The 26,028-nt window shown below is 43.9% G+C and overlaps 2 protein-coding genes across 2 annotated transcripts in view; one reads left to right on the top strand and one right to left on the bottom strand.

Annotated features, from left to right (window-relative positions):
- Window positions 1–26,028, bottom strand: part of Cacna2d3 (calcium voltage-gated channel auxiliary subunit alpha2delta 3) — a gene marked incomplete at its 5' end in the record, with an annotated part of 864,940 nt that overhangs the window by 112,986 nt on the left and 725,926 nt on the right. The gene's annotated exons all lie outside the window — the stretch shown is intronic.
- The window catches only part of Lrtm1 (leucine rich repeats and transmembrane domains 1), a 9,647-nt gene continuing 5,808 nt past the window's right edge, over window positions 22,190–26,028 (top strand). Inside the window, exons 1-2 of the mRNA XM_048801009.1 lie at window positions 22,190–22,196; window positions 24,724–25,371. Coding sequence (XP_048656966.1) covers window positions 22,190–22,196; window positions 24,724–25,371 — 655 coding nt within the window. The remainder of the gene's footprint in view (window positions 22,197–24,723; window positions 25,372–26,028) is intronic.

A 26,028-nucleotide genomic window follows, 5' to 3' on the forward strand; every position in this document is an offset into this window, starting at 1 on the left:
GCCAATCCCCCCAGGGAGTTGTTTGAGAGGTTTACAGTGATGTTCTGATTGTGACAATAACTGAATGTCCTACAATTCCTGGGCCAGCCAGCCCTCGACAATAAGCAATTCCATGTGCCTCACTGCTTCAAGCCCTCTTCCTGGGATGGATGTGCTTGGAAACACGATCCAAATCCATATCTACTTCACATCTAGATACAAAATATGTCTTGCACATGGAATTCTCTAGAAATGCAACTATGGTCCTGGGAGAGTGACAGAGGTGAATATATTTTGTTTTGTCTTTGTCCTCACCATCGAGGTGGCTGGATTCATGGATGCAGCATTCAGAGGGCAGCCAGAGTCTATGCTCCAAGTGAAGCACAGGCTTCTGGAGACCTCATTCTGACTTCTCCTGTAGTTCCACTCAAGACATTTACATATGAAGACGCCCATTATCCTATCATAAACTACTCTTATTTCTTTTTTTGGGGGGGGGAAGGGTACTGGGAATTGAACTCTCACTGGACCACTGAGCCACATCTCCAGCCCTATTTTGCATTTTATTTAGACACAAGATCTCACTGAGTTGCCTAGGGTCTCACTTTTGCTGAGGCTGGCTTTGAACTTGATCCTCCTGCCTCAGCATCCCAGGCCACTGGGATTACAGGCGTGTACCACCGTACCTGGTTTATTCTTATTTATTGATGTTATAGTAGCTTTCCTTAGAATCTTGGGGGCAGCACATAGGAAAACAGGCTATATTTTCCATGAATTTCATTTTGAGATGATAAAGGAGATGTTACAAACTATTATTTAAAAAGGGACCTTGCATGAGATAGAACTGAGTATGCTCCAGGCCTGAGATTCAGCTGGCATCCTCCTCTTTCTCCTCTCACCTCCCTTTTGTCTGTGGCTCCTGCCTTGAAAACATTGATTTGGCTCAGGCCAACCTCGCATGTCGCCATGGCTTCCTCTGCGCTTCCCTTCCCGTTTGTTTTGGCCCCGATCAAGGTGCAAGCTATTGGTATCTGAGTCTCAGTTCAACTGATGGATTTCCCATCTCAGAGCTGGGCCGTGAAGGAACGGGATCCTTTTGTGCGAAGAGAACCCAGGTGTGCATAAGGAACCGCTTTGCTGGGGCTGCTTCGAGGTGCGGTGCTGTGCAGGTCAGAGCGCTGTTCTTTTCTCCTATTGAGTGGGGCTGTCTCTGAATTGCAGGGGCAGGCTGGGAAAGGCTATGGAGCCCTGCAAACTGCTTTTTCCTGTACCAAGCATCTTCATTATAATTATCGTCAGCACTTAGGTCATTGCCTTGGGAGATGAAATGGGAAGGAGGGAATACTTTGCAGTTTCACAGCATACACCAGTTCCCCTGAAACTAGGAGGCGGGGAGACCAGAGTAAAGGAGCAAGAAACAGAGCCCCCAATAGATTAAAAGGGGCCTTTGTAGTGGCTGCATCTGTACATTAAAATAAATCTCCCCTAGCACTAAAATAACATCTACATTCATTTGGGCCGGTGCCACATTCAGCATTTCAGAAATTTGACAAAACCTTGCTGGAGCATGTTGGAGTTTGCCAGCTTCACAACAGAACAAGAAAGCCACCTCAGCCGCATGGAAATACTTCTCCCGGTTCCCCACTTTTGCCACGACTCCCATTTTCCGGCTGCACTTGAAAGAAAAAAAGATATTGCCCTTTTTTCAGGTGCCAAGCACTTTGACGGCCCTGGAATGGGCAGCAAATTGCCCTTGGAGGTGGTAAGACTTCAAGAGGAATCTTTTTCTTTTCCCCTAAAGGAAACTGCTAGAGACTCTGCAGGCCTGATAAAGCCTTTAATAGTTGGAGAAACATTATTTGGGGTGGCCCTTAGGTAGACTAGACATGAATAATACCTCGTAAAAATAATTACTTCTATCCAGAGCACACACATGGCATGAGTTTGGGGGGTGGAAGTGGGGGCTTGTTTGCAAGAGAATGGCAGGCAGATGAAATCTTCCATCCGGGATCCAACAGGGTGGGGCAGGGCCCATGCTCAGGGCTGTGGAGCATGCACGCCCCTTCAAAAGCAGCCCTGAAATTTTCAGAGACCTGGACTAAGAATGTTGGGAAGTTTGTTAGGCTGCTGTCCGCTACTTTGCAGCACAGCTAGGTCGAAAATAAGTTCACCTCTGCTTGCTGCGAATTTGATGCTAGGCCAGTGGGTTTGGTTGTACCATGGGTGGGGAGAACGGAGATGGCAGAGTGGACCAGGGAACCCAACCTGTGCACTTCAGGAGCCTGTAACTAGAAGTCCCAAAGGGTTTGGGATGATGCCCAGATGGCCTGGACCAATCTAACTCCAGCTGTGGGAATTCTGCACAGATGTTAACTTTGCCAGTGAGGCAATCATGTCTCCTTTATGGGTGAGGAGAGTCTCTTCTCTTACCCATACCCCCTTTAGGGAGCTGTCCTACCTCAAGTTTCAGTCCATATGATTTGCATAGGGCTAACTGCCCAGCTCCCACACTCCTCCCAGGATCAGGGATGCATCCTCCCATCTCCCGTCATAGTGACAGGAACTGACTTAAGCTATCATAGGAACAAGCCCCAGAACTTTTAATTGAAACTTTGGGAGATGAAATGGAAGGACAGGAACCCTTCCCGCTGGATGAAGAGGGTTTGCTTAATAACAGGCCTGTCACCAAGAAAAGTAAGATAAGGGGCTGGGGCTATAGCTCAGTAGTTGTGTGAGGCATTGGGTTTGATTCTCAGCACCACATATAAATACATAAATAAATAATAGAGGTATAAAAAATACAACAACATTATAAAAAATAAGAAAGAAAGAAAAGTAAAACAAGAGAACCTTGGTGATTTCAGTTGAGATCTAGATCCAACTGTACCTGACGCCAGAGATGACACTGGACTTTTTAGTTACATGAGACAGTTTCCACTTGCCTCAAACAATTCAATAATTAGCTTCCTTTCCTTGACTGACTTTGCTGAAACTAATTTGAGTTTTGATTTGTGTTGCCCGCAATGGAGGGCATCCCGGCATCCTGACAGATGCAAATGTGGTAGGTGGCTTCTTCCTTATCTTTCTGTACAGAGTTCCACCCCAAAAGCACTTCCTCTCTGTCCAATATGGTGGCTGACAGCAGCACTGGTGTGTGTGGGGGCAGCTCTGTGCCCTTTCCTTCCTCATATCAAGTGTCACTGATGAATCTTGGTACTTCTTCCTAGGGGACCTCACCACCCTCCCAACACAGGACACCAGGCAACTGTGGCTGTGTCCTTGGCACCCAGTTAGCTGACCACATAGTTGTGCTCAGGGAGATACACACATGGGCTCCTTCACTGTTCTAAGCAACTAAGTTCTGGACAAGAAAGCAAACATGGACATCCTCATGAAGGGCCTGGTTGCTGGGAGTATTTTTATTTCTTCCCAGAGACAATCATCTTGGGAATCTTCCCATTTTGACCGACATAAGGAGTGAGATGATGCTGTGAGGAATCACTTAGTTTGATGGGCTCTCAAGAGGCCACTTTACATGGAACATGGGGTCACACCACACCCCAACTTTTCTAGGCACGAAAGTTTTCTATCTAATTCTCTAGCCAAGACAACCGGGTAGTGGATGAGGAGGAAGAGAATGCCATTGTGGCCTCAGGTCACAGGAGGGTCTAGGGCACTTGATGGGTGGTATTCAACTTGGCAGGACCACGTCCTCCATGGGAGTTCTGCCTGGCACTGAAGAGGAGAATCCAGGCCTGCAGGTTAGAGCTGGCCAGGGAAGGGCCGGTGCTAAACATAGAAGGCAGCAAAGAGACAGAAGCTGTGTTGCTCTGGAGACAGTTGCAAGTGGATGTATTGGTAGAGCTGGGGTTTTAGGCAACTCCCAAGTGCGTTATTAAGAATTGTTTGCATAGATGCTTCCTAACTCACCCTTCAATGACAGTCCAAGTTCCTACTTCCCCAAGCCTTTCCTATGTGGAGTATAGACAAGCTTCTTTTCCCCGGACCAAGTCCTAACTGATAGAACCAGGACCTCTTAAGGGTACAGCCAAGGCAAAGATGTCCTTTGCTTGTTTCTAAGTCTCAGCTATGTCCAACTGTAGGCCAGCCTAGTCCAGGCACCAGGCGGGGGTGGTGGGGGAACCTTGTACTTGGAATGTTCTGGATCTGTGCTGCTAGGCCATAGGCTTTGGATAAGCATCCAGTGCTCCCACTCACCTGCCACAGAAGAAATTTTGGCAAATTATTTAATCTCCTGAGGCTCAATTTTAAAGCTGTGATGATAAAGTTAGATCAAGCTGAGTGTGTGCACACAATTAAAGCTCAATAATTGTTATCTTGGATATTATAGTATTTTCCTGGAATTGAAGGTCACTTTCTTTACAGAGTTCCAGGAAAAAAAAAATAATAATGACAAGCTGGGCATGTTGGTGCACACACCAGTGTCTCAGGAGGCTGAGGCAGGAGAATCCCAAGTTGGAGGGCAGGCTCAGCAACTTAGTGAGACCCTAAGCAACTTGGCAAGTCCCTTTCTCTAAATAAAAAAAAAAATCAATAAAGAAAAGGGCTGGGATGTGGCTCAGTGGTTAAGCACCCCTGGTTTCAATCCGAAGTGCAAAAAACAAATAAAAACAAATTAACTAATGATGGCCCTCTGCCAGCCAGGAATTACTCAGTTTCCTTTTCCCACCCCAATGACATGTTCTCAACAGAAAGATCCTCTTAGAACAATACCTGTGTAGTTACAGCTCTGTAGCTAGGTTGGTTCAACTTGCTTTCTCTTAACGTCTGCTCATGGCAGTCAACAGCAAAGAGTAGCCAATCTCCTGCCTCATGATTTGCAGGCAACTTTAACCATCTTAAACACACGATGGACATAGGCAGTTTAATTTTTTTGCAATGAAGATTAATTTTTAGCGACACAGTGTTATCATCACTGATAAAGGTCACTCATGCTAGATCTGTGTTTTAGAGAAATCTGAGTCAAGGGCTGGGATCGTTGGTTCTCAGGGATTTTAAAAATAAACTGCATCTACTTCCAATGGTGCCCTTCCTACTTTTTAAATTTCTTCCTCTGCTTCAAGTATTTAAGAAAGGACTGGGTTCGTCTCATTCAGGGGAGAAGAAAGCAAAGCAGCATGCTTTCTCCATGTTGGGCAAAACATTTGTTCCCGGCAGGCTCGGAGCCAGCTCCCATGAAGGCACACCATCCCAGCCATTATTTAGCATTCTAGAACAAGGCATGGGGGGGCAAGTGAACCTCCTTTTCCTCTTTGTTAGATCAGTCTTTCGATTTTTCCTACCCAGCGGAGGGGTCATTTCTAAGAAGCCTCCCTCTCTGTTAGTGATACAACTGCATTTCACACCTGCAGTTGGTGGTGGAGATGGGAGGTGAGCATCCTGGAAGAACTTGAGCTCTGCTGTGGTTTTGGATATATGGTATCTCCTAAGAGCTCATGTGTGAGACAATGAAGAATGTTAAGAGGTAGAGATTAGATTATCAGAGATGTAACTCAATCAATGGATTAATCCAGTTGAATGGATTAATTGAGTGGTAACTGGGAAGTAGCTCACTGGGGCTGTACTTTTGGGGCCCATATTTTGTCCCTGGCACCTCACTCTTTCTCTCTCTCTTTGCTTCCTGAAGGATGCCATCTCCTGAGCTGCTTTCCTCTGCCATGATGTTCTGCTTCATCTCATGCCCAGAGAAATAGAGTTAACCAATGGTGGACTGAACCTCTGAAACCATGAGTCAAAATAAACTTTCCCTCCGCTAAGTTTTTCTTGTTGGGTCCTTTGGTTCACAACAACATAGAGATGACTAAAATAAGGTTCTATTGCACTGGGCTAAGAGCAACACTGAAGTTTGGAGATGTTAAATAATTTGCCTCAGGTCACAGTGCTATTAAGTGGGAGAGCCTGGACTGGACTCTGGGCCTCGTTAAAGACTCTGTTTCAATCACTGCATACCCAAAAGACACAGTTTATGCTCTGAGACACTCACAAGCACCCAGGAGAAAGAGGAAAATGAACTGGCACATGATAAAGGGATCAAAAAGAGAAGATGTTAGGAGACAGGGACAATTGGCCCCATGTGGCCATTTTCAAGATCAAGATTCCACAGAATGATGCTTAGAGAGCCAGATTCACAGATAATTCTAATTACTGTCATGGCTAGGTTAAAGGGCACAGGACTAGTAGCCATAAACATCATGGATTCTGCTGCACATGTCACAAATAGTAGCTGAGATATTCCTGAAAAATGCTAAAGTCTCTTAGTGCCTCATTCTTAAATAGAACAAGGCAGCACATCTTTTCAGAGAGACTTCAACATAAAAGAAAAAGACAAAAACTAACAAAAAATTAGTTAGTTATTGGTACAGACAGCAAAAGAAATCTCTATGATCAATATACTCAGGAATACATTGTATCCTTGAAACAAGAACAGACTGCTGTAGAAAAAGAATCCTGGAAATTTAAAATAAAAGAGTCAAAACAAATAATTTTAAGAGTAAAAAGATACACATTTAAATGTGTATCTTATAAAACAAAATATCTGGATTTTTTTTAAAGAAAATGTTCTAGAACTGGAAGACATGCATTTTTCTTTCATCAAAATACTCAGCATTATAGGGGCTGGGGTTGTGGCTCAGTGGTAGAGCGCTTGCCTTGCATGTATGAGGCACTGGATTAGATCCTCAGCACAATATAAAAATAAATAAATAAAGACATTGTCTCCATCGACAGCTAAAAAATATTTTTAAAAAACACTCAGCATTATAAATGAAGAAGACCCATAACAAGCTGGAATTTCTAAACACTAGAGACAATGAACATACCCTGAAAGCTTTTTAGAATGTAGGATCATTTCAAAGGATGTGAAAATAGAATACTATCAGACTTTTAAGCAACAATACTGGAAGACAAAATGTAGCCATGCCTTCAAAAGTCTAAGGGAAACTGATTTCCAGGCTAAAATCCTGCCAAATGATCACCAAGTCAAAGAGTAGAATCACGACATTTTCAGAGCTGCAAGAATTGGACAATTTTTCTCTCTCTTTCTGAGAAAACTACAGGAAAACAGTTTTCAGAGAAACAAGAAAGTAGGACAAAGATGGGTTTGGAATTAGGAGAAAGTGGGATATGATGGAGGGAAAGGATGAAGGAAATCTTAGGAGCCCAGCTGCCCAGCAGGCTAGAGACCAACCATCCAGATGAAACAGGACCACACAGGGGGCAGGACAGAGTCGTCTCCATAGCATGAAGAAGTGGGTAGAAATATTGAGCACTTAGAAAATCATAGTAGACTTTCAAGATACCTGATGAAACACACTGGGGGGACAGTTAGGGATGAGTAGAAGAAGAAGTATGCAAATAAAAGAACAATGGGACGTTTCATTCCAGGAGAAGAATAGCATAAAAAAAGGAAATACAAAATAGCAGACTATTTAACACAGTAGGGGATACAAGTCGAATTGCCTTATCAAGTAATCTCAGTCTAATTAGTCAAAACTATGAAATGGGCATACAGCTGGGCTGGTGGAGGAGGGAGAGGACAACTACTGTAGAATGCCCAAAGCATCATGTATTAAAGAAAGTAAATAAGTAACGTCTAAAAGTAACAATTTCAACTTGCCAATGGGAAACAGAGATGCTAAGAGAATTGGAAGCAGTTGACTTGCTTTTTTTTTTTTTTTTGCTTGTTTGTTTATAATTTTATTTAGCATTCCTTTTTAAAAACCATGATCATATATTACTTTGCTACGAAACCAATTCATATAGAACGGGTTATTCAGAGGAGCAAATACTCAGCAGATTCAAGTCCTGTTCACCAAGTCTGGTCTGAACCTGTTTCTCTCTTTGCATATTCCTCTTACACCGAGTTAGCAGGTGGGCCTATCTGGAGGGTGCAGTCCCCGTAGGAGACAGACAGGAGACCATGCAGTTGGCGGGGACATCAGTCCCTACTTCTTGAATCAGATTTTGGCTCTCTGAGCTTTGTCTGACTCTACTTGTCCAGAAAGTGGGACTGAGCTACACTCTGTCCTTCAGGGTACCACAGGATGGTATGAGAAGTACAGACATACCTACAGGTATAAAGCTGGTATGAAGTCAGTCTACTGATGCTCTAAGATGCCAGGACAAAGGTAAAATGATGGTCCGGCTTGGGTGAATAATCACTTAATACTTTTTTTTTTTTTTTTTTTTTAAGGAAACTGATACTGTGAGTACCACCTGTGATCATCCCTGGGTGGATGACTTCCAAATAAATGAAGAAAGTTTCCTGGAAGACAGCTGTCTTTGCCATTCATCAGGCTAAAGTTTATCCCATGGTGAGCAGTTCCCATTTTTACTACCACCCAGACAGGTGCAAACCGAGCTCAGAACCAGGTGAAAGGAGGAGACCAGTGCATATCCCTGAAGCCTCTTGTCCCAGAGCTGAGGGACACCCAGCCCACCCTTGGCTTAGCGTCCTTTTCTCTAGAGGTCAGAGGTGTTCCATGGTTAGAATCCCATTAGCAGGAAGACATGATGACCTGAATAAAACGTACCCATGTAAGGTCCCACCGGCCATTAAATATTATGGTTTCTCTTCTCTTGTCGCCAAAGGCAATGAAAACAATATGGGGTGTTGTGTGGGGAGCGATGATAGATACTGGAAAACTGAAATGTCATCAAGACTATATTTACTGCTCACCCGCATAATCCCAGCATTATAAAAAAATGAGGAACAATGAATGAAGGGGGGAAGAAAAAAAAAACAGACAAATCCGGAGTCTCAAAGCTCCATCCCTGTGCCAATAAGTAGTTTGAAAATAGCGTCCATCAGGATCCATATGTTTTCTGCATGTGCAAGAATACTCTTACACAGGGGGCTCACTTCATAACTGAGATTCTTTTTCATTTAATTCAGTCATATTAGATTATGGGGCTGATTATGATCATATCCACAAATCAGTGTTTTAACAGAGTTTCCATGGAAACACTATATGCCCTGTTTTTTAAGTTTTTGGACAAGGCTTTGCCTGTTTAACAACTTGAACAAGTTTGACGAGGACAACATGTTTTGTTTAAGTTACATTAACTGGGGCCAATATTTCCTAATTGCATTACCAGGAGAAACATTCATGGCATTACCCATACCATGGAAAACCTCCCCAGTCCGGCGTTCAATTTGCTTTAATCACTGGACAGGAAACGTACGAGGATTGCCTTGTCTTATCAAGTTTTAAATGTGTTAACTGGTTTTAAGTTGATGAAATAATCTCCCTTATTAAATGACAAAGTTAGTCTTGTTAAGAGGATCGGTATGGACGGCTGTATCTATTTATCTCTCAAAATGCAAATAGATAAGTACCTTTGACTCCTGTGCCAGAGATAAATGCTTTTTTTTGCACAGGGGTTTCAGAGGGATTCCACCAAAATAAAGAACCCCAATTATCCCCCCCTATAAAAAAGAAATCCCTCAAATATCAAACACACACACACACACACACATACACACACAAATGTAAAAGGGGTGTCCAGGGAACAAACTTTTCCTAGGACAACATTTTTGTTTGTTTGTCTTTTTAGAGATTCACACCCACACACCAGAGACGTGTATTTCCAAGACTCCACAATTTGGAAGTAGCCTGAAACAAACTTTTTGAAAATGCTGCGCTATAGAAAGACATGGGGGTTGGGGTTTTACGGACTGATGTCAGAGTTCACCCTGACAGCATATAAAACATATGGCCCGAAGCTCTGTGAGATGTCTGTGTCTGAAATGCTGGTGGAGCTTAATAAAATATCGGCAAGGAATAGTTTAATTTTACAGCATTAGGCACCGAGGCAGTAATTTGAGTGGGCCGAGCTGTATTTTAATACATCAAAGTATACTATACTACAGGGAAGCCGAATATATTTTTAAAAGACATACACTCCCTATTCAGAACTACTTGACTCAAAATCCTTCCTTTCCGACGGAGGATAAGTCAAAAACAGTCCCAGTCTCCCCGGAGCTACCTGTCTTACTTTTTAAACTATGCACATATCTCAAAAGTGAGTTCATCTGTTTCCAGGCAGTGTCTTTTACTAGGGGAACAGGGAGGTGGATGCAGACAGGAAAGCTATATGTGGCCACTAGCTCAGGTGTGGCCATTTTCTGTGCCATCCAGCAGGGATGTTATAAGGCCAGTTTCATCCTCTGCATCTTCTGTCCCTAATTTTAAGATGATTGTCTGCTCAGATCTGAGTCCCGGCATCCTTCCCTCTGCATGGGGACCTGGAATTCATCAGGGTGGAGGGGACAGCGCTTTTCTCCTGTCTTCTGGGCATGCTCTGTTTAAGAACCTGCATGCTCTAAAGCAAATGTGGCCAATGGGCTTTGTTCCAGTGGTTCTTCAAACAATCATCTGGGTGGAGGGGCAGATGGAGGTCCACGGAATGCCCTGCTTCTCCTGCTACTGGTCTACAGATCAAAGGGAGCTCTCTCCTTCCTGCCTAGCAATGAAGAGAGGGTGGGCCTGTGGGGGCAGCTTCTGAACAGGGGAGCAGCCATGACCAATACGTCCGAGATCTGACTGATAGCACCATTCTGGGGAATGGACTAGATTAGTGCTAATGCTCTCCAGCAAAGGCCCATGCTTTCTTTACCTCCGGTCCCAAAATGCTCTTCCCAACCCATGGCCACAGCAGACAGACAGCAGCTCTCCTCTTCTCCCTGTGGTTCTTTGTCAGAGAAGCAAGAGATTCTGCAAGAATATAAGGGTGGATGTCCTCTGGGAGACATGTGCGGGGGTTATTCCACCAAGTTCTCTTTGCCTGGGTCAAATTTTTCTTTTAGGGCTGTTTTTGCTTTCCCCCAAATGCAAGGGGAAGATTTGGGGGAAATAATATGAGAGAAAAGAACATAATAGTTAAAAGGCTTGGAGGTGAGGCAGATGTAGGTTCAAATCCCAGCACTGCCATATACAAAATTGCAATCTGGAGGGGAATCAACCTCACCTAAAATCCTTTTTTTCCTTCAGTAAGTAGTAAGTTGCAGAAGATAGACAAGCACAGTGGCACACACCTGTAATCCCAGTAGCTCTGGAGGCTGAGGCAGGAGGATTGCAAGTTCAAGGCTAGCATCAGCAAGAAAGTTAGCAGGGCCCTAAGCAACTTAGTGAGACTGTGTCTCAAAAGAAAATGGCTGGGGATGTGGCTCTGTGGTTAAGCACCACTGGGTTCAATCCCCAGTACCAAAAACAAAACAAAACAAAACAAAACAAAACAAAACAAAACAAAACAAAACAAAACAAAACAAAAACAACAAAAAAAGAAAAAGAAAGAAAGAATAAGATACAGAAGACCAAGACCATGGTTTCTCTATGGCATCACAGAGGAGTGACAGGTTGGGCTTAGAGTAAAGCCCTCTGTATCCAGTCTAAGACCTGATTTCTCTGTAAATCTTAGATGTTGTGATTTAACCCTGAGAATTGAAGGATTTAAGGACTCACAGTGTCAAAGCAGAGTGAACTTCTAAAGAGAAGAACTCACCAAAGAATCAGCTGCTATTAACAGAGTCCCGTGGCCTAACACGGGAGCAAGTCTGCCGGGTGCTTTTGGTGCCAGCTCCCTATTTACCATTTGTTACCCCTTTGGATCAGCTTCCTCTGCTCTGGGCACTTCATTTCTCAGGCTGAGGGCCATGTAGTGTTAGGAGAGACAGCACAGATGAGACTCACAGCTGATTTGTCACCCTCCGCAACCCCCTGGCTAAACACAGGGATTGTCCTCATAACCCAAACTCAAAAGCACAGCATGCTTGGGTCATACCTGGGCTTTCTGTAATCATATTTCTAGTGCAAGTGCCAATCCATGGACCATACTTATTTTTCAACATGCTCTGGATTGAAGGCCATTTTGAAAAATAAAGAATTAAAAAAAATTTTTTTTTCCTCCAAAGGACAAGGACAAAGCAGCAAATTTACAGCTCCATGTAGAAAGTGGGGTGGGGGCAAGTGACCTAGATCAGTTGCTTCCAAGGGCTTGATTCCAATTATCCCCTCAGCAACATGGCAGTTAGCTTTGTATAATGGACTCTAGGGAAATGTAGAGTCAAGCTCGCAAATGGTAAGGATGGAGTTCAGTAATGGCCCCTAGCATTGTTAGCATAGTACCCATGGCTGTCTGATATTGTCTGCCTCAGCCACTAACTGGAGGGACTTCAAAGCCATGCATGGTTGGCCTCATGGGGCTCCTGAGTGAGGCTTTGATGAATCCACGCAGCAGGTAGCTGTGTGACACGGGACCTCTGGGAATCACTTCTGCAATAACATAGGCAGGAACTCACGGGAGGAAAAGTTCCATTCCACCAGGGTAACCTCGGGGACCAAAAAAGCCCAAGGGACTTCAATACCCATGTGCCTAGGTGAGCAGCTCCTTTGTTCAGTGCCCACAACTGCAAACTGTAGGTCAAATCTTGGAATCTGATAGTCAGGTACTGAGATTCCCCTAAGGCAAAGTCATCATCTGCTCTACCCCCACCAAGAAGTGTTCAGAAGACGGTGAGCTGTTGTGGAACTGCCAAAGGACAACATCGGTGAAGTCACAGCACCCCTAAGGTAACTTATGGGACTCTAAGCCTGACCCAAACACCACACAGCCTTGCAGACATGTGCATGAGAGACAAAGCTTTTCAGTATTAACTGCAATGCAAGACGGAGGGGGCAGCTCACGACTAGCTCCTACAATTCTTCTCAGCATCCAGTTGTCCAACCATTTCCCTTGCCCTGTGCGCTGGGACCACACTGGTCTTCTGGCAGCCCCAAGGACATAGTACCTTCTTTTTGGCCCTTCGGCCTCACACACACAATATCTTTACATGGAGGGGCCCTTTTCCCTCCTGCTCTCTCTACTAAATTCTAGTCCATACAGAACATCCATAGAAATGCTTTCCCCACTTCCCTTATTAAATTCCATGGCTGCATTCTTTTTTTGGTGTATGTGAGGAGGGTACTGGTAAGTGAACTCAGGGGTACTTAACCACTGAGTCACATCCCCAGCCCTTTTTATATTTTATTTAGAGCCTGGGTCTCACTGAGTTACTTAGGGGCTCGCTAAGTTGCTCAGGCTGGCTTTGAACTCCTGATCCTCCTCTGCCTCAACCTTCTGAGCCCCTGGGACATGGTTGCATTCTTACAGTACCACTTAACCCCTCTCCCTAGCAGGTTTAATGGCTGCGTAACAAATATCTGTTTCTGTTCCACACTCTATTGGTCATCTGGACTGTAAGTCTATTTATTTTCTCTCAAACACAGAGCTTAACAGGCTAGGAGCTCTCAAGAGATGCCTCTTTAATGAAGAAATAGCATACAATAAAAGGTCCAGAATCCAAGCCCCCTTGGTGCACTTGATTTGAATATAAGGGTGTTTTCACCTTCAGCAGAAATGCAAGACACTCATGAACAGTCTCTGAGAGGTAAGCACCTATGTTGCTTGTGCTCAAAAATGTCTCTGTAGGTCTATCTCAGCTCTTCCTCACATAGCAGGGTGCACAGGCTGCATTTCAAATGTTTCCTTGGTAGAAGTAACTGAAGGCCACGAGTAGAAACTTATAAACATCAGCTGGAGCAGCAAGAGCTGTACATGAGTTTATTTTCTCCTCAGCCCTCATTAGAATCACAAATGAAATGTTGACAACATATGAAGGAGCCTGCTTGTCGAACACAAATGTTTCCACTCCTATCAACCTCCAAACTCTGATAGTCATGCTTCACGATGAAAGCTCAACAGCCCTGGGGAGATGACTACATGCGTCCTCTAATTACACAAGGATGGGAAAAAGGGCCTCTCCGAACCCAGGATCCACTGCTGGAGAGATCAGCAGGGAAACTTTAACAAATAACAGTGTGAGCACAGAGGAGGTGGCCCAAAATGGGATTCTCAAATTAAGCGCAAGGACAAGAATGTTACTACTGCATCAGAACAGGAAGCCCGATGAAGGTGGCTGTAGCCAAGTCAAGGCAGGTCCTTAGTTTTGCCAGCAAAAGTCCCACACAAGTCCCCAGCATGCACGTACGCACACACACATTCTGCACGAAGATCATGCTGGTGGTAGTTGCAAGATACCAACAACCTGCTTTCCTTTGTGGGGCTATTACGATGACAGGCAGAGAGATGTAGGACACAAATGCACCAAGTCTGCAACTGATTCTAGGCAAACACAAGTATGCATGTGCTTTACAATCTCTTCCCAGGCAAATGCTCCTTTGCACCAAACTTGCTTTTATTCTAAGCAGATTAGTCAGGCAGACATAGCCCAAGTGCAGAGTTGGTACGTGTCATACAGACACAATAATAAAGATACTAGATAATCTATATTACCAAATGCGAAGGTGTATTTTGTTAAGAGTCTTATATTAAAAATTTATTTAGGGAAGGTAGCTCAGTGGTAAAGGCCCTGCCTAGCATGCATGAGACCAGGGGTTCAATCCCCAGAACTATACACACACACACACACACACGATTAATTTGTGCTGGGTGTGATGGCACATGCATGTAACACCAATGACTTAGAAGGCTGAGGCAGTAGGATTCACTCCCTAGTACTGCAAAAATAAAAATAAATAAATAATACTTAAATGTTCCCTACAAATCTGTGAGGTGGGTCCAGGTGATGAGACTGAAGATCAGAGAGGTTAAATAACTCAGAGTCACACATCCAGTTAATGTCAGACTAGCGTTTAAATCTACATGGTCTCTCTCCAGATTCCATGTTTATAACAGGGACCCTCTTCTGAAATGAAATAGTAAGACAGATGAAGCTGGGTCATCACAAGGGACACCTAAAGTTCAGGATGTGTCATTGATGGGTTACAACATAAATCCTCCTTGAGACAACTGTGCTTTCTGGAACATGTTCCAGCTCTGGGTAGCAAAGACCTAACAGAGAGTAAAATTTCAAAGAGGAAAAAGCAAGACACGGATTCATGAGAGTATCACAATGTACATACACTAAGCTCTGACTTAAAAATATGAAACACACGTCATAATCTATTACAGAAACTGAACTATCATGTTATTTAAAAAAAAAGCACCAAAGACAATAAAAATGCACCAAGAAGAGTTGCATAAAACACTCATTTTATGTGTAACATGAGTAAACAATCAGACGTGAACATGAACTTGATTCCAATTTATATTCCTGGGGCAGGGACAAGAGTAGCCAGTCAAAAGATCTAAGTAAAACAACGTGTCAATGTGAGGCCTTGGCCAGGCTTCCTAAGCTGCTGTGTTTCTTGATCTTCTCGTTTCTTTCATTAGCTTTACGTCCACAGGCATCTGTCTATGTTTACTGTACCAGCCACATGAGCTCACTAATTACCTTTAATCATACTTATCTGAAATGCATCTTTACCTTCACAGACGTCCTGTGTACAGGAAAAGTGCTGGAAGGCTGTGGTTGGGAAGATCTTGGGATGGAAAGTCTGTGTTTTCTCTAACCCTGACAGTGCAGGGAGGATGAGCTCCCCCCACCTCCAATAATGCATTTAGTTTGACCTCGGCTACCATCTTAGGATCCCCAGGAAGGGCTTAGGAGAGGTGGTTCTCTTAAGAGTTGGACATTCCGTATTACTCAGCCCTCAAGAAGAAAGAAATCATGGCATTTGCTGGTCAATGGCTGGAATTAGAGTATCATGGTAAGTGAAATAAGCCAATCCCCCCCAAAAAATTAAAGGTCTCTCTGATATAGGGATGCTAACGCATAGTAAAAGGGGAGGAGGGAAGAATAGAAGTTCACTGGATTAGACAAAGGGGAATGAAGGGAAGGGAGGAGGGATGGGAATTGGAAAGACAGTGGAATGAATGGGACAGAACTTTCCCGTGTTCATATATGAACACACAACCAGTGAAACTCCACATCATGGACAACCACAAGAATGGGAAGTTATACTCCATGTATGTATAATATGTCAAAATACATTCCACTGTCATTATAACTAAAAATAACAATAAAAAAATTTTAAAAAGAGTTGTACATATCAACGAAATTATAAGCAGTCTTCCTGTGGGTAGCAGGTACAAACAAGGTGAGGAGATCAGTATCAACTCTCATGAAATGACTAAGCATTGCTAAATAGCACACACTGGTAAGCACTCTGAAGGCCCAGAGCCAGGTTACTATGTCTTTCCTAGACCCCGCAGCACTTTAGCTCCACCTGGGACCCTGGGGACAGGTGGATGTTGGAAAGTAACCACTGACCAACATTACAGACACTGCTTTCCTTAGCTTGAGGGAGAATAGAGGTATGCATTTCACACGCAGGACTCCAATGATTTTTTTTTCAGGTCCACTAATATGCTATTTTATCAGACAGCTCCAGGTCTGCTAAAGGGGGCTTAAACTCTATAGATATTCCTATGAAGGAAACTGAATGAATCTTAGTATTTCTTGAGTCTAAATCTTCAACTTGTCAAAAGAACAAGAAAAAAAAACAGTGGGTGAACATCTCCTTCCACCTTCTCACTAGAAAAACCATGTGGCAGCCTTGATTCTCCCCTGAACAGCTCAAAAGTAACTGTGTTCTCATCCTCTGACTCAGAATTTTGCAAGTTAATTAAATCTGCAACTTACTACCAAAAGAGTGTGTGGTACCCCCAAAGACTTAAGATATATAAGGAAGAAAATTATTGGTTCTATAAATATTGGACCAGATGTGAGTACTCATAGTCCATGTGATTGCCATAAATATATTAGAGACCCTGAGCAAATGAGTTAATTTCTCTGTGCCTTAGTTTTGTCATCAATAATGAAAGTAATAGTAACATTCATTCATTCATTCAGAATTTTTATAATGAACTTATGTGTGGGTATTGTAGAAACAAAGGACAGAAGGAAAGAGTCATCTGAAGCTTAAGAGACCAGTGATCTGTGGTCACCTTTAAGTGAGATGATGCAAACAAAATGGGGGTGGAGTGGGGGTACAGATTGCTGCTAATGACCTCCAACAGTGATGTCTCCTCTTCTTCAAAAGCACACAGCTAGACTACATTTCCCAGATTCCCTTGCTGCTAGATATGGGCACATGATTTCATCCTGGCCAATGGAATATGAATAGATGTGGTAAGTACCTTTTCCAAGCCTGGCCCACATCTTCATTTTCTTCCCCCATCAGCCAAACTGATGGAGAGGACTCTCAGAACCAAGAGGAGGGTACAGCCACTAGATGGAAGAAGCCTGGGTATATGAAGGACTGCATGGACTCTATCAATCTGAATTAAACTATAATAAATGCAAAAAGATAAGTTGTTCTGTTAAGCCACCAAGAGTTGGGGGTCTATTTGTCATAGCAGCTAGCATGTCTTTAATACAAATCTGTAGCACTGTCTGGCCCACTGTGAGCACTAAATACATGACTGATAGGCTTGTCATTTAGAAATATATTCCTAGTTCCCTTGCCATATGCCTTAGAGACTAAATCCAAAGACAGAGGGGTACACAAACACATACACATATACACAGAAAATCGGGAAGGAGGAAGGAAGGAAAGGAGGAAGGGCAGGAGGAAGGAATCCAGCAAGCAATACTGAAGCTCTGGGTAAACTTTCTACTTTAGTGCGTTTGGTCATCCACAATTCCTAGGGAAATATTTTCACTATTATCCACACGCCTCCAGATACCAAGTTGCCTCCATAGCCAAATGAAATTGCTGCATGGATATGTGGTACCAAGGGCCTCCTTCCCATTCTGGGCTGCAGCTGTCCCTGGACCTGGCTGCTGTCCCCCAGCATCAGATCACCAAGGCACGTACTCTGGATGGGGCTCCTGTTGACAGGAAGGGAGGAGAGCTTTGCCATGATTTACCGAAGCAGATGTTAAAACCGGGAGAAATGCTCACGTTCGTTATAAGGTCTTGTCACAGGCAGAGACCCCTAGGCACAGAAACACAGATGAGTCCTCTGGGGCTGATCCTCTCGGAGTGAGAGGAGGTAACTGGCAAGGCATGCTGGATGTACACTTACAACTCAGTCCCTAGAGATCTTGCCATCTGGATAGTCCAGTAAATGGAATGTGCCTTGAGTGCACCTACTGGACAAAAATGTCAGCTCTTTTCCTTTGCAACTTTTTAATTACAGACGTGATACATGTTTGTTGTAGCAAGTTAAATATATGCAAAGGTATAAAGAAAAAGAAGTATGACAGAAAAAGTTAAGCTCCCTCTCTTCTTAAACTAGACCCCTGTCCTGTCAAATAATCAGTATTACCAGTTTGGTGCCTGCCCTTTCAAGCTTCTTGCATCTTTAGATACAACAATACACACTACAGGGTTTATTTCTCCACCTTTAACTTTTTTCGTTTTTCCCCTCAGCCTTGAGGATTGAACCCAGGGGTATTTTACTGAGCCACCTGTTTAGCACTTTCAATATTTTTTTTAGATGGAGGTATAGGGATTGAACTCAGGGGCACTTGATCACTGAGCCACATTCCCAGCCCTTTTTAATTTTTATTTTGAAATGGGGTCTCATTAAATTGCTTAGGGCCTCACCAAATTGCCAAGACTGGCTTTGAAGTCACAATCCTCCTGTCTCAGCCTCCCAAGCCACTGGGATTCCAGGCATGTGCCACTGTGTTGGCCTTTACTTTTTTTAAACACAAATAAAATTATATAACATACATTCCTATTCAAACTGCTTTACTTCACTTAACAACTTATTATGAATCTTTTCTGAGATGGACTTATTTAGTGCTCATTTATTTTCTTAAAGAGATGTAGATAATATTCCTTGGAAGAAAGTTATTACATGCTGGATTTTAAAGCATCAACTTTAGGGTTAATAATGGCTGTTGATTTTTGTTTGTGGATGTTGTTTTTTTCAGAAGAATGTTGAAATGGTAACTCGACCTATTTATTTATAAACCATTCTGACTTAAATTGGGCCACAGAGTGGGTCTCTCAGAAGGTGGGGGATTCTTGAAACCTTAGCATGACAATAACCCCAATATTATTCCGAGGGTGAATCTGCAATTCGATTCTATGCAGGAAGCTGGAGTCCAGCTGGGTCTTGGTCCGGGGAAACCTCCCCTCTAAGGAGTGCATTTGGCCTGTGCTGACGTGTGACATCTCTCCTTGGTGACTCCGCATGCACAGTTGTTGCCACCTCTTAAAGCTGGCTCACGGAGGGAGGGAAGGGAGGAGCTGTGGGCATTAGCATGTGGGTCACACACCCTCTCTTTGTTCTCTTGGCTGAGGTCGGATGGAATAAATCAATCAGCCTCCACATCCAAAGTCCTTCAGCGTGTCCTGGAGCCTTCTATCCATGTGTGCACTGCCCATCTTTTAATGACCTGTTGGAGTCAGCAGGAACAAATAGAACCAAGAGCCTCCTGGGGCAGCAAGCAGCTGCTCCTGGGAATCTATCCTCTGTGGGATTCTCTGTGTGTTCCCAGTTTAGATGGGAACAGCCAGCTCAGACTCTTCTGAGGTCTGAGAACACGCACTGCTAAGAGGAGATACTGCTGTTGATTGACCAGATCTGTGCTATGTACTGAACAAATAGCACTTCATCTGTCCTGTCCCCTAGGAGGTAGGTACTATCCATACTCTACAGATGCAAAGCAATACTCAGAAAGGTTGTGATTTGTCCAAGACTACACAGCATTAGGATCAATGCAACATAAAAATGGACATCCTCATTAAGCCACACAGCCTAATTGTAACTGGAGGTGTTCTTGGTCCTCTGAAGTTCCCTGCAAGTGTCCTGGCCTCCCATGCCCAATCATGCTCTCAGTGGATTCATCTGTCTCAGGCCTCTGAGTCCAAGAGATTCAGATCCTATTTGGGTTCTGCAAGACATGGCTAAATAGCTCCACTATAACCCAAAGAGATACACGCTCAAATTTTCGGTCCAACACATCCCTAAAGTTGGTGAGTACAGTGCCTTTGAAGCTCACTCCTGATTTTTGACCAGCGTGACAAGGTTTTAGACATAAGCAAGCCCTAAAGATCATCCTATACTTTATGGAAGAGGAGATAGGACAATAAATGGATATGCCTGGTTGGGAGGTGGGAGTTGGGGGTGGATGACAGGTGGTGAGGTGACAGCAGTGGCTAGAGGGTGAGATAGAGCAGGGTTTGCAAACCATAGCCCACCAGCTTATCAGGCCCTTTACCTGTTTTTGTAAATAAAGTCATATTGGAGCACAGGCACACATATCCATTAAGGATCATCTCTGGCTATTTTTGTATTACGACAGCAGAACGTAAGCTTGCACCAGAGACCAGAGGGCCCTCAGTGTCTAACATATTTACTGCCTGACCCTCCACGAAAATGTTTTTGGACCCCAAGGAAAGAGAGAGTCACATAGGTAGAGGGGTAACTTCCAAGTTCTTAAAGGGAACATTAAGTTTATAGGTATTTTTTTTATGCTCTTATGAATTAATGACTATGTTACAGGTGAGCCACTGATGGTCATGTATCATGGAAAAGTTATTACTAGCCGGGCATGGTGGCACACGCCTGTAATCTCAGCAGTTTGGGGGGCTGAGGCAGGAGGATCACAAGTTCAAAGCCAGCCTCAGCAATGGCAAGGCCCTAAGCAACTCAGTAAGACTCTATCTCTAAATAAAATACAAAATAGGGCTGGGATGTGGCTCAGTGGTTGAGTTCCCCTGAGTTCAATCTTGGTACTCTCAACCCCCAAAATGGGCATCCTTATTTAGCCACATAGCATGGTTGTGGGAAGGGGCTTGGAGACAATAGTCCCCAAGGAACAGGCTATTAAGAATAGTCACTACCCAATCCTGTTCAGAGGGAGCCTCCTGCCTTTGTAGCACCAGGCAGGCTTCAGGGCCGATCCCTGTCAAGACCAGGAGCTGGGAAGTGCTGCAAAGCACTCTTATGGGTACTGATCAATACTCATGAGCACACTCTAGGCTGTGACATGTATTGCTTTAGGTAATTCTAATTACAATCTTGTGAAATAAAAACTACCATTATCCCCACGTTAGAGATGAGGTCCTGAGCGGACTAGTCAAATCCTGGCCCATCTGATTCCCAAATTCACATGCAAAGGCTCCACTTCACAGCCTGGGGCCAGAGATCCCAGTTCTTATGGCCTCCATGAAAGGCGTCCCCGAGCGCACTCATAACATGTTGGGGTGTTGTAGGAGAGCAACCTCGAGCATCAAAACCCCACCTCAACAAATGGCAGGGGAGTTGCACATTCAGAGACAAGAGTTCCTGTCCCTGGTGGGAAAGTTCCCAGCAGCTTCAGTTAGAGAACGTCACAGTTCATTGATGTCTGATGCGCACAGGCGGCTTTATTGTTTCACATGTGAAAAATGAGGAAAGGGCCAGACCCTTGGCATCAGGGAAACGATGAAAGATTGAGATTTCCAAAGTCATGCTAACCCACAGGTCAATTCAACCGGGGCTGGGGTGGGGGGGCAGGGGCGAGGGAGCCGGCAGGCAGCTGAGAAGTATTTGTGGCATCGGAGGGGTGGGGGAAGAGGTTGCGATGTCCACGCAAGGAAACCATGGCTATGAATTTCAGGGCATCAAGATCCTGTCAACACAGCTAATCCCTACGGATGTTGGCTGAATAAGCCTCTGATGACCAAAGAAACGCACTGTGGAAACCATGTCAGCCTCCAGCAGGCCAATTTGTCCTCATATTACACACTCTGCTGGCTCTGTTGCTAGACCCCCAGATCGAGCGTTCCCCCCACCGCCAACCCGATGAGGTGGACACAGCATGGTTAATAAGTCAACAGAATTCAGAAGCCACGACCGGATTAAGGAGGCCGTTTTTATTTTGGTGCCCTGGACTCCAAGCAGATTAAATAATCAAAAAGGCCGAGCCACCGGGGTCATGTTTGAATGCTACAGCTGTTCACCGAGATTTGACAAACATTCTTTATGCGCGGCTCTCGGTCTGAATGGGAAAGGCAGGGATGATCTCGGGGAGGTCGACACTTTAAGAAAGAAGAAGGGGACACAATCAAAAGATCCTTTTATGGAAACCGATCCCAGCCAGATGGAGACAAGGGGACAGGCTGCTTAAAGAAGTGGTCTTGTGAAAGCGACAACTGTTCTCAGCACCGAAGAAAAAGCCCAAGCAGGATTCAGAAGAAGTGAATGAAAACTCCAAGTCCTGCCATGCCCTCCGCTTGTGGATCTGCAAATTAATAAGGGTGGGCTGCGTGATCGGCAAGGACCCTGGCCCCGTGGAGGCGCAGCCATGAGAGGTGAGCCGTGATGGATGAGTGCTGTCGCCCCTTGGAGGAGTTTTCCAATGGAGGGAGGGAGGGAGTGGATCCCCTCAGAAAGGTGTCCAGTGAAATCTATTTTCAAGTCGTCTTCCTTAAAAGATCGGACATATGCAAAAAATATCTCCGAAGGGGAAGATTTATGTTTTCACCACGTTGGGTGCAGAGGAAGGGACTGGAGACAAAATTATGCGGCCATAATGTGAGTGTGCGCTGGGCATGCCACGGGTCATTTCACAGAAAACATGGCGCGGGCAGTTTGAGTTCATATATTATTCCCTTTGGGGGAGAGGGTTGGAGCCAAAGGAAGAATGAACCAACTGGCTCCAATCTCAGAAAGACAAGCCCTTCATTAACGGCTCAGCAGATTCCGTGGAAAACATACTCTCTTATTTAAGAATTGATTTCCTGCAGCTAAGTCATGTTTGAGGCCCACAGTTCAAGGGAGGGGTGTGGGTTTGTTTCTCATGGGAAGATATTTTGGCTTGGAAAGGAGTCATTTCGTTTACCTGCAAAATTGGTGAAAGGAGAACAAGGGTTTTGTGCTTTTATGTTTGGGAAAGGGGAAGAGGATGGTGACATCCTACCTCTCTTGAATTAAGTTAAACAGAGCAGCTTCTCTTTCAGAAGGCTCCGGGGCCTCCTTCCTATGAGCCTTCAGCACTGTTAGCTCCAGAGAGAGAATTCAGAACAAGGGAGCAGGCTGCAGAGCCTGGGAAGGCCACATTGTATATTTCCTTAGTTAAGCCTTCAAACAAACAAACAACCTCCATCAAGAACTTTCAATAGGAGTAGATCACTCTTTTTAAGTTTCGAATATCATCATGTGGCCTTGTGAATTCCTCTACCAATTTGACAAAATGCCCTTGACAGATGTTTGCCATATTTTGAAATTTGAGTCTCAAAAAAAAAAAAAAAACAAAAAAACAAAACAAAACAAAAAAACCCCAAGAAGTGTTATAGCAACTTTGTAGAAGAATCTAAGAGAATCTAAGAATATAAACTGGCATCCTCTCTCCTCTTCAAAGGACACTCTCTCACATTCCCATATAGCCAAAGAGTGCTGAGGCAAGGATGCTTTTTGCAGCATTGTTTGTAATGAAAGGGGAAAAAAAAAATATTGCAGCCGCTCAATTGCCCCTCAGAAAAGGGATGAGTAAATATTGAATTTGAAACGATCTCACCATGGAATACTCGATAGCAGTTAAAAGGAATGAATTATCTCTCTAGGTATCCAAGTGGCTAGATCAGCATGGAGGAAGACGACAGACTTTAGTATGAGTCAGACTGATGATTCCATTTATGTGAATATTTAGAAACCACAATGCAAATGAGTGTGTGTGCATGAAAAAGTATTTGACAGGCACTGGAGTGGAGCAGATAAGAACCCTCACACTTTGCAGGCAGATTGTCTGGGTTCAAATCATGGCTCCATTACTTACTATCTGTGTGATCCTGGGTACGAGATTTGGTGTCTCTGTGCCTCAGTTTCCTCACCTTTAAAATGATGAAATTAGTACAACCATACTTAACGATGTTATAGGAACGAATTGATGTATATAAAGCATATGGAATGATGGTTGGCCCCAGATATGTGCCATTGTTAAATATTAATATTAAATATTTATTAATTATTAAATATTGTTTTTTAACATACCTGGAGGGATATATCAGTTATGGTGGGGGAAGGATAAAGTAAGTATGAAAATCTAAATGACAGGCACAACTGTTACGGGAACATGGATGTTTATGATACTATTATTTTTTTTTGGTGCAAGGGGAGGGGTGGGTACCAGGGATTGAACCCAGGGGTGCTTAACCACTGACTCACATCCCCAACCCTATTTTATTTTATTTATAGACAGGATCTCACTGAGTTGCATAAGGCCTCACGACATTGTTGAGGCTGGCTTTGAACTCATGATCCTCCTGTCTCAGCCTCCTGAGCTGCTGGGATTACAGGCGTGTACCATCGCACTCGGCCTGATTATGATATTATTCTTAATGCTTCTCTGTATTTTGAAAATCTCCTGAATACAAAAAGAGCAGAGATGATCATTCAGGATTACACTTGCCATGACGAACGTCAATCTGGAAGAATGCTTTAGACCTGCCCTACCCAATATAGTAACTACTAGCTACAGGGTACAATTTAAAAATTAATTAAAATGAAATAAAAATGATATTCAGTTCCTTGGATGCAGTGGCCTGTCACTCTTCTCCACGTCTGGCCCCACATGATGCAGCTGTGTCCTACAAAAGGCATGTGTAACCAAAAGATTCTTTTTCACATTTCTATTTTTCCACCATTTGGGTACTGAAGCACTTGGAAAGTATCTTTCCCAAGGCTGCTGACAATAATTAGCAAGGTGTGAAATAGGATGTACTCAGTCTGTCCCAACCCTACTCAAAAGGTGAGTGACACAGCCTGTCATCTAGGTTGCAGGAGGTGTTATCTGGCTCAGAATCACATTACCTGTGAATTAAAAAAGGGACATACATGCAGATCTCTCTCCTAACACTAGCCCAGAACCCACTTTCTTTCTGTTTGTCCTAGGTGAGCTGCTACTGCTTTTGAGTGTGATTTTCCCACGCCAGGGTGTGTACGGCTGCCCAGAGAAGTGCATCTGTCACTCATCTTCAAACTCTGTAGACTGTAGTCACCGGGGTCTGGCTGAAATCCCTCCTGATCTGCCTCCTCAGACTCTAACGCTGCTCTTGCAAGATAACCAGCTACACCATCTTCCTGCTCATGCGTTTAGGTCAGTTCCTCGGCTCATGACCTTAAACTTGTCCAACAATTCTCTCTCACATCTGGCCCCTGAAGTTTTCCATGGACTTCGGCACTTGCACGTTTTAAACCTAACTCACAACTTCCTGCTTTCCCTGGAAAGCAGACTTTTCCATTCCCTCCCGCAGCTGAGGGAGCTCGATGTGTCATTCAACAACATCAGCCATCTTCCCACCTCGCTGGCTGAGCCCTGGGAGAACCTAACCTTGTTCGAAGTGCGACAGAACCAGCTCCACTATCTCGATCGCAGGCTCCTAGAATCCATGCCCAGCCTGAGGCTGTTATTTCTCAAGGACAACCTCTGGAAATGCAATTGCCACTTGCTGGGTCTTAAACTCTGGCTGGAGAAATTTATCTATGCAGGTCAGTAACGTCTGTTTGGAAAGCCCCAGCTGTGTGTCACCAGCCTGGGATGAACCTCATCTGTTCTCTGCATTAGCAGATACATTGAGGAGAGTGCAAGGGACAGTTTTAAGCTTTTTTTTTTTTCACATTGATGTCATTTCATGGTTTGGCAAAAAGGTAGGTGAGTCATTAGAGGGTATTTAAATTCAGGTTATTTATATTCATCTACAAATATAATGCACAGAGACAACTTTCTACTTGTCTGATTAATATAACATGAAATTACTTCTCTGGCAGGTATGTCCATAGGAAGGAGGGACTTCAATTGCCACCTGAGTGACTGCTTCACCCCAAAGTGGCACTAAACTCTTATTTTCAAGTATGATCCAACTGGGGACAGGGTTATCACTCTTTGGGATATTTTCCCCTCTTTGTTTGCTTCTGCCCATTTGACAGGTGAAAATATTCCCTGAAAGAATCTCTTTCTGCTTTAGTAAGTACTACTGTTATTAAACTTGGGTGCAATATGACCTCTTTCTAAAGTTATTCATTATTTCTTTAACCAGATGTCAAAAAGCAAAGCAAGAGATCCCAGAATATTAAACTGCTAGCAATGGCTAATGAGGAGGAGTGGCAGATGAAGAAAAGAGTCTAAGGACTGTCTCTTATACACAT

Source organism: Marmota marmota, unplaced genomic scaffold (assembly GCF_001458135.2).
Source record: "Marmota marmota marmota unplaced genomic scaffold, marMar, whole genome shotgun sequence".
In the NCBI taxonomy this organism is placed as follows: Eukaryota; Metazoa; Chordata; class Mammalia; order Rodentia; family Sciuridae; genus Marmota; species Marmota marmota.